The sequence below is a fragment of the Loxodonta africana genome, chromosome 7 (assembly GCF_030014295.1).
Source record: "Loxodonta africana isolate mLoxAfr1 chromosome 7, mLoxAfr1.hap2, whole genome shotgun sequence".
Lineage (NCBI taxonomy): Eukaryota > Metazoa > Chordata > Mammalia > Proboscidea > Elephantidae > Loxodonta > Loxodonta africana.
Window position 1 is genome coordinate 78,279,644 of NC_087348.1, and position 9,736 is coordinate 78,289,379.

The 9,736-nt window shown below is 39.8% G+C and overlaps 1 protein-coding gene across 1 annotated transcript; it reads right to left on the minus strand.

The window, feature by feature from the left end:
* Positions 1 to 3,299: 3,299 nt before the first annotated feature.
* LOC100662488 (interferon-induced very large GTPase 1-like) lies at positions 3,300 to 9,023 on the minus strand. The gene has a single exon (XM_003412212.3). It carries the CDS (start codon positions 9,021 to 9,023, stop codon positions 3,300 to 3,302), a length of 5,724 nt encoding a protein of 1,907 aa, XP_003412260.2.
* Positions 9,024 to 9,736: the final 713 nt, after the last annotated feature.

The following is a 9,736-nucleotide window of genomic DNA, read 5'->3' on the forward strand; positions in this document are numbered from 1 at the left end:
AAAGGGGAACTCGGGGCCTGGAGTTGATACAGCATAAACTAGAGATATATATGTAATGGCCTGCATGGGAAAAGTGAAGAGCGGTAAGAAGAAAGTACCTTTTGTTTAAGGACAAACAGCATAAAAGATATTCCCATCTAGCAACAAGACTGATTATTTTAGTACAATTAACTAGTCATGGGTAGTCATGGAGATAGAAAAATTTACTTTGAGCTCAGAACAGGGAGGAAGCCATTTCTGACAAGAAGGGAATGGGAGAGAGAGACTCGATTCCCAGCTTCCCTATCAGAGAAAACTCTGAGCCCAAGGCCTCAGTTTAGGTGGCCTGAATGGGAACCATAAAGGCAGACTGCCCTCTTAACACCCTATAAGAAAGGAAGATCTCCTTCATAACTTCTCAGTGAAAAGCTCCATATCTTTATCTTAAGATTTGGACTGCATCTCTTAGGACCTAGCTACCTAGGAGATTATAACCATTTGGAGTTCACGTTCTTACCCAAAACCCATCTCTGGAAAACCAACCATGTGTGGCAAAGAAAGGAAGACTATGCAGTCACTTTGTTCATGATTTTAATCTAGACCCACCTTCCTATGCGTTTGTTTTTCTGATAACTTCCTATGTGTTTGTTTTTCTGATAACTTCCTATGTGTTTGTTTTTCTGATACTGCTTATGTAGTTTCTCAGTATAGGGTCATTCACTAATGCCAGAGCAGGTCTTGTTAGTTAGAGGTATAGATTTACTATTACTTCTGCTCAGCTACTACCATCACTCCTTAGGTGGTTGGAGGCCATATGTGTATTGGCTAAGAGCAACAACTTAGAGTCTGATTCTCAATTCAAATCCATGTGCCACCATTATTATCTTTGTACCTGACTCAAGGGATTGTTGGGAGAATTAGGAGAGGGAGAGACCAGGAAGAACTAAAGTAAGAATCCAATTATTACAAATATGCTCATTCCCTGCTTTATTTTTCCCTTCTCCTTAGATACCCATTCACTGTTCCTGTTGCCATTAAGAGGCTTGCTGATTTTCTTGTGAAAGCTAAAGAATTTTGGTGGTAATATCTTCAAGTTTGTGTGGGTTTATTACATGTACGAATGTGTGACTATTGATATTATACCAAAAGGCATCAATACTTTGAAACGCATTTTTGAGAATCAATAATAATGACCGACAATTATGGATACTTTTTATTTGCTACCATGTCCTCTATAAAATTACTCCACATTTTAGATTTTGGTTTGTTTTTTTGTTTTTAACTGTTAAAAAAATGCCTTCAAGTATCCCTGGTACTTGAATGATAGAAATTATTTTCAGTAATTCTTTATATATTCGGTGAAGTATGATGGTGTTAACTGGTGGGTGTTTGTTTTATTGTCTTTAAGCCTAACATAAATGAAGAGTCCAGAGAATATTGTGATCTGCCTATCCACACAAAATTGGAAAGAATGTGATGTCCTATTTCAATATTAGCATCAATTCAATTATTTCAAGTCAGTTGACCACTTGTCATCTACATTTTCTATTCTAAAAACGTATCTGAGCTGTTTTTTACAGAATAGACACAAATCTTCTATGTTCCCTATTTACTTCTCTCACATTCTTGAGGTTGGTGAGGGAAAATTTGACATGTCCACACAAAAAGTCTAATAAATTTCTTTTGATAAGAAACATGCTTAATTTATCAAAGACATTTAAAATTTTTATACCAATTCCAGCTTGAAAATTAAAGCTTATATATTATGACACTTTTAGTTAATGAAAGTTCAGAAAACAGATTTTAAATATAGTAACCTTTACATTGATCAACAAAACTTTATTGAGTATCACACAATTTTCAAGGATAAAAATCACATAATTTTCAAGGATACAATGGTGAAAATAAAAGTCATATTTCTTGCCTTTATGGAGATCACAACCATGTTCAGGGTGGGTAACTCGGATGTGAAAAAAGGATCCTAGCTTGTATTTTATACCCCTGCTTTCATATTGAGGGTGCCCTGGTAATGCAGTGGTAAAAGCAATCAACTGCGAACCAAAAGGTTGGTGGTTCGAAACCATCAGCCACTCCACCGGAGAAAGATGTGGCAGTCTCCTTCCATAGAGATTTACAGCCTTGGAAACCCTATGGTTCATTATGAGTTGGAAATCATAGGCCTAACAGCTAGGAGGTCATCATTTTACCTTTACAAATGTTGACCATGTTCTGTACTCCCCACCCTAGCTATACTTCTGGGTCCGCCTTTTTAACCTCTCCACCCCTAAAATGTCTCCTGAGAATTTCTTTATTGACAGTGGGGAACAGACATCTTCCTATGAAATGGGCTTTGTTTCTAATTACAGGTATACATCACTCCAACTTTATTATATCAGGAGATGCTTGCTACTCTTAACAGGACTCCTCTTCTAAAGTGCAGAGGGAAAAACACACTGTTCAGAAGTCCTGGTTTCTCCTTTGTAAATATTTTGCCTCCACGAGTTGTTCTTGAGACATGGGTTTTCCATAGGTGCCACCTGTCCTGAAACAGATTGTGAGAAACACTGAAGCAGCTTGAGGGGACCAAAGAAGTGGAGTCGTTTGTTGTTCCTGAGCCAGCAAATAAGCATTCTTACCTCCCATATGTGAGAACCCAAGTCCTTGCATTACTGTTCCTAATGGAGGGTCCACTGTCAGCCCTGGGCTGTCTCATCTGCCTTAGAGGCAGTATAGGGTGTACTAGTAAAAGGAAGCACAAAAATGTCAATATGTCCAAAAAAAGAAACTCTTCAACACAAAAGAATTCCAGTAGATCAGGTCTTGAGAATCCTCCATTAGTGACTTTCTCTGATTGTTTAGATGTTCAGACACTGCCCTGGATAATGTATTTCTTTACTCTCTGGCCACTGGCCAGTTTCAGCTGTGCTTGATAGCTGTGATCATGATCCTGTTGTTCAAATGCTATGAAGAGCATCTCACGAGCATAATTTGGAGATAAGCTTTTTTTTCTTTGTAATTTTTTAAAAGGTGAGTTTAGGGAAATGATGGGATCTCGTTGAATTTAATGACTTTGTATTACCTGTGTCCTTAAAAATCAACATTCTTTTTTATTAATGGCTTAATAATATTCTAACCTTGTGTAAAAACTTGATTACAATTATACTTCTTCATTTATTCTCAATCTTATTCTGGGAACTAATCACCCTTAGATTTGTACATAGCTCTATGTTGTCATTCAAACTTTCATGCCCAAAATCAGTATGTTCTTTTCAGAACTTTTTATTTTCTGAATCTAGCGACTTTCATGTGATCATTGGGGATTATTGTTTTTTTAAGTCATCCAGGACATCCTGCTTTGTGATTTTAGCCCATGCATCCGGAATTTTACCTCTACCTGTGAATTTTTTCTGATATTTTTCTTCTAGGTTTGATCTGAAATGACAGACAAACCATTTCCAGTATGGCTGCATGGATGAGTCTGGGGTGATACTCCATAGGGCGCAATCCCCACCTGCCTCTCGATAGTTCTTATACAGGATTTCAGAGCCGTTGTTCAAAAGCAAAAAACAATCACTTGCTACCAAACTAGAACAACAATTAATGACAAACTGGTCTGTTTTAGTCAGTATGTTGAATGTTTTTGTACACCACTCTGATCCAATCACAGCCTGAGGACGGTGGAAAGAAACACTGTGGTCTCCTTCATGTGCAGGAATTGTGTTTGTACAAACTGCTCTACAGAAAGGACACTGTTTCCAGCAACCACAGAGATGCTCAGACAGCATTTTCTCAATTTCAGGAACCATTTCCTCTACAGACATACTCAAACAATTCTGTTCTACTCTTTCCATTGCGGGATCCAAAGCTTCACTCATTACTTCCTTGAAAAATTGAATATCATTTATCTCCTGATGTTCAATGCTTACCAAGTCTTTTCGTGGAAAGACCAAGTTGTTTTCCAAGTGATCACAGAATAAATCCAACCATTCAGATGCAGTACTTCTTTTATCTTTAACTATTGCAGTGGATTCATGAATGGCAGAGAGTATGACATTTTTTATGTCATCTAAACTGATTTTTAAAAAAGTCTTCATTTTTTCACCTCCTTTGCCTGAAAAATATATTCGAATATTTTTTTCAATATAATTCCTAAAGAAATATTTTGGATTATGAAGGTACTCACAGTAATTATCAAAGTTTTCTTCCTCTGCTAGACAGATGAGAATGTGTTTCTCCAGATTAGCCCTGTTCCCATTGAACGCAGGGAAGGTAGCTCGTATATCCCCAGCCATTTTAGAGGGCATTTTATTCCATATGGTGGTGGAGATAGCGGGAATGAGCTTATGCCACAGAAATTCAACAAACGCTTTGATGGAAGTTGCTCCTTGGCAGGAGATCTTAAAACTCATGAAGAAATCATCTTTCTTGCTTTCCAGATAGTTTACAGGATCACTGGCTCTCTTGAATTCCCTGTGCATCTCTTTAAAATTCTCTGATGCTCTTTGGAACAAATACAAAGATAAGTCAATTTTGTATCTACTTGTGAATGTGTAGCTTTCCTCAGTGGATGCAGATGTCACCTCCTCCTCTATCAGTCTCAGGATTTCGTAGAAATAACTTGGATTGTAATCACGCCGTTGCCTTCTAAAATTATTAATAATTTCAGTAAATCTTGAAAAAATGTAATTAGTAGTCATTTTTATGGACTCTTCATCATGGGTCTCTACTGTCCTTCTCCATGCTAACTTCTTCTTTTTGATATATATATCATGCTTAATTCGAAAGTGCTCTTTAGAATTATCCTTTACAATGTCCACTATGTTTTTCTCCTTTTTGAAATACTCTAAGAGAATGTTTTCAGAATCCACATCAATGTCAGGCTCTATAGCAGGAGACGGGATTGAGGCTATATCATAGACCCATTCTTTCCAAAGCTGATTGAACTTCTTGTGTAGATCTTCCTCACTCAGTTCCTTGCCCTTAACAGTTAAAGCCAACTGTCGGCTTCTTTCCAAGATGTCATTATCATAAGCTGACTTTTTCTCTTCCAATTTTAAGTGGCTTTTCTTTAAATGAATAAGTTCATCAGCTTTTCTTTTAATCTCTGAAATAAGTGCCTCTTTAACCACTCTCAACTTACTTTCAAATCTTGCTTTCCACTGAACCAGTGTTTCATTATCTGGATCCTCATTAAAATATTTATCAAGGTCTTGCTTGATAGCATCATATTTTTTTGTCACTGGAGCTTCAACTTCACTGGTTCTGAGGGTCTGGATTTTTCCATTCTGAATCTGGTTGGTCAGCTTGTCCTGCAAGTCCAGCACGTGGCTCCTTAGCTCCCAGGTCCAGTGGTTATACATTGTTTCCAGTTTGCTCATAGCCATGACCTCTTGAGTGTTCCTGAAACTGAAAATAAAGTTTTCACTCACCAAGGCCCTCCATAAATCTTGAACTCGGAATTTTGCTTCTGATATCTTCATGATGCTGCCCCTGGATTCCTTCTTGGCAGTCCCAAGTATTCTGCTTTTCAGTTCCTGGACGTTGTGGCTATAGTGAGGATTAGGAGGGGCCATTGGGGGATTGCCATCCCAGAGGTGAGCAAAGTAGTACACGTGAGTGCTGATATCAAACTTGATGACATCACTGAAGCAGGTTACATCCGAGCACTGTTCTTGTTCAGCCGCTGTTGCTGCCATTTCATCTAGTCTCTGCTCTAGCCACCTTCGTCCTTCCATAGTTTGGTCTTTAGCTGTAACTTCCCCCACATTCTGATGCACAAACAGGCAACTTGGGGAGATTTTTACTTGTTTCATCCTGAGAAAGGCTTGCACAACTATTTGTAGAATATCCTGCATCTCTGCTGGATTCTCTCCAAAAATATTGATCAGAGTCAAGTTTCCAAGTCCAATGACAAAGGTTGCTAACTCATTATCCCAATTCTGTGATTTGGTGCTGAGTTCTGGTGCCCGAAGTCCTTCTGTGTCTACAACAAGGACAAACTCAAAGCCAAGTTCCTCTTTGAATGACTCCTCTACCTTTAGGAGTTGCATGTAGGCCCCCCGGGTACACCTCCCTGCACTGACAGTGAACTGCAGTCCAAAAAGTGCATTCAGAAGGGTGGACTTCCCTGAGCTCTGTAGGCCAAGAATAGAGAGCACAAATAGCCGTTTGTCTCCAAGTTTCTCACAGACCCTGTCAAAAACAGCAGCTACCCACTTCAGTGGGACATAAGAAGTGTCCCCATCCATCAGCTCAATGGGAACCCCAGATATCATCAGGTCAGCTGCAATTTGGGGAAGGGAGAGGAAAAGTTCATCTCTTGTAGAGCAAGCTTCTTCCAGTGCTTCATAGATCTGTCCAACTTCTCTGAGAAGGTGCTCAGTTCCCAAGGTACTGTCACTAATGTTCTTTGAGATGGCTTCTAACTCATTCTGCCAGTGTCTGAGGGAGTTGCTGTTTGGTGCCTTTTGCTTTTCAGTTTGTACCAGTGACCACAAAGAACTTTGCTCCTCACGCAATTTTTCCAAGTGTTGTATAGTGAGGGTGTCCAAAAACACACACAGCCACTGCAGGAAGTAGAGTTTGTTGTGGGTTTCTGAATGATCTTGCAATATTTCAAGGAAAGATCTCATTAAAGCATTGAGAGGAAAGGCTTTCCTGAACTGCTCATGTCGTATTCTTTGTTTGTCTGTCTCAATCTCACTCTTATGTTGCTCAATACTCCGGTTCCCCTTCTCTCTGAGATAATAGAGTTCTTTGTCCTTCTTACACCAAAGATGCCATAGTTTTCCCTGAAGGGGTAGTAAGTTTTCCTTTATCTTAGATAACTCCATTTCTCCCAAGAGGGCATTTAGAGTCTGTGCCTTTTCTTTAGCTTCCTTGCAATCTCTCTGGTCTTCATCTATTAGGAATCCTTGCTTACGAGCAATATGGGCACAGTCCTCTAAGCTGAGAGCCGTGTTAGATAGCTCTAGTAAACGTCTGATTGTACACGTGAGCTCTTCTGTTAATTCTGCCTCATTTCTGTTCTTGATCCCAATTCTCACTTTCTGGCTGGAATTACTGGTCATAGTTTTTTCTTTGTCATCGAGCAAACAGATCAAAGGTTTTGATGACTGGCACAAGTTATGGACAATTTTTCGGTTTTCTTTATTGCTATCAGAAGCTGACATGAGGACCACAATGAGAGAAGAGACTTCCTGCAGGAAAGTGAGCTGTTGTTCATGTTCCTTTGCATCTCCATGGAGATTGGTGAAGGTCACGCACTTGTCAAATGTGTTCTTATCTTTGTTCCCTGGACAGAACCAGCAGATTTCTACCACACCCCCCATCAGGAGACAGTCTTTGCTGCTCCCACTGCAGTGTCTGTGAAAGAAGACATCGTGTTTACGTTTACTGAGAAGAGAGTTCATGATCTGAGATTTGGAAGCAGAGAAACCATTTCCAACTCGAATGAAGGACACAATGGAGGTAGATACACGACACATCTGCATATTCTTGTAATTGTTCTTCCCATTTGCTGATTTTCCTGCTTGCTGCCAACTTCGTCTAATTTGACTGAGAGACCAGAGAGAGAATTCAATCTGAGAAGAGGAGGGGTTGGGCACCACAAGAGGAAGGGCAAATTGACAAGTGGAAAGTTTGGCTAAAATATATTGCCTGGCCAAATCGTCTGCACAGTGATAAATTGCCATCTGAATATCCATTGGGTGAATGCGGCATCTCTGATTAGTGGCTGAAGGATTAATGGCATTGTCACTGTCTTCAAAAATCTCTTCATATGGGTCAAAAGCCTCACTTTCCTGGCTTGGATAGACTGGGTCCTCTGTGTTTCCACCATCTTTGGAAACCAGGTATCTCAGCTCATAATCGAGCACCAGCAGCTTCTGCAGAAAATAAAATGGAAGCTCTTGTTCAGAACTGGGCTGTGTGTTGTATACAGAGTTTTTACAAATCAGATGGAAGTCAGCTCTCCCCAGCCTCTTTGGGTAGTGATGCTCTAGTCCTAGACGCTGTAGCAAGCTTAGGAAGGTTCCATTTTCTATCAGTTTTGTTCTGTTATTTTTATTATCATCTGCCACATGGGGCTGTTTATTTGTATGGCTGAGACTTTTCAATTGTTTTTTTTCATCCTCCATTTGCAGAGAAGATACAGTGGCTTCAAAATCTCCATCAATGAGCAATTGCAAATCTTTCTCTAGGTTTTCCCAGTTGTGATGTGCCCCAAGTTTGGTGAGAACATGTGCAACTTCTTTAGAGAGTGATTGTTCCATATGATGTCTCATTAATGACAAACGTTTTGATTTCTCCTCTTCAGAAATAGCTGTGATTCCAACTGTGGTTGTCAGCCCTGTGAGCACCAGGAATGCCTGAGCCCTGTAGCTGCAAAGATTTTTGAGCTCCTGGTATTTATCATGGGCCATTTGTATTTCATGCAGTAAGCAGTCTAATTCATCAAACCCCAGGAGATACTGAAAAGTATTGTTCACCACATGGTATCCTGCACCAGCTGCAATGGACAGTAGCAAGAGCTGTGTGTCTGGCTGGTCTGTTTGTTGCAGCTTCTCCGAGAAGGATTTCAGTGACAAGCTGACCTCATAAGTGGCCATTCTTTGAGCTTTCTCTACAGTGTCCTGGGACTCAGTTTTGGTCTTCACTTTTTTGAAGTCATTTTGGATTTCTTTTAGGGTTTTAATGAATTCAGAAAATTGAGAGATGTTGACTTGCTCTTGGTGTATTTCTGACTGGAAGATCCGCTCCTTCTGAGACTCCTGTAACTTTGAAAGGCTATTTGAGTGTGACAGATTAAGCAGTTTCTCCAGGGCCCCTGTTTCCCAAGAATGTTGTGCCTGGGATTTTAGCTTCAAGAGGTCTTTTTCTTCTAGGTGTTGTAAGGCTTGGGCACAGGTCACGCCTAGTTGTTCCTGCAGTGTGGGCAACCAGTACTCAGCCGCCAGCCCCACTTCTGTCAGCATCTCTTGGAGATCTTGCCTCTTTTCGCTTTTGATCAGGTGTTCATCAGGGATGGACTCTGCTGTGTCCATGACTGTGGGGAGAACAGACACTTAGTTAGTCCAATTGTGTTCTGACCCTCAAATGGGTCAGCTACCTGGCCAAAATTGTGATTGTAGTAAGGATGCAAGTCTCCAAGGCTTTCTCATTCCCTCCATTCATTGTTACAACAAATACGTTTTGTTAATGCTTTGTGCCTCTGTGTGTGTGTGTGTTTAAGACATTATTCCAAGTGTTCTCAATATGTATTGCCATTTTTGTTGCCGCGGTGAGTTGTAATTAACAATCTGTCTTTTGGCACCTCCTGTCCAAGAGTAAATTACATGGAGACCATTAAACTGAGAGTCTGAGTTTAAAAATATGTATGTGTTTGATAGCCTGATGTTAATTCTTAAAACAAAAGTGGTACCACCAATTCATTCTCTTTCTCTACTACGTACTGTCAGGACTGTGTTGACTAGTTTCATTCCTATCTCTCTGTCACTTCTTTTGGGAACTTTCATGATCTTTATTTCCTTTTGACCCCTTCCCTTTTTTTGTTGCTCATGACCCTCTAAATGCACTTCTAATCTGTATTATATCTGTTGTTATGTTACTACTTTTTATTTACCCCAGTTAATATTTTTTATTACATGACTAACTTTCTTTATACTGAGATCATCCTAATCTGCATGTGTAGATTCAAATTCACTCTTGTATTCAAAGTTTTGTTAGTGTTATTTTTCCCCCTTGAAATCCTTTAGGT

Bases quoted from the DNA above. Each gene is read 5' to 3' on its own strand.
- LOC100662488 (XM_003412212.3), bottom strand. From the start codon at position 9,023: ATGGACACAGCAGAGTCCATCCCTGATGAACACCTGATCAAAAGCGAA.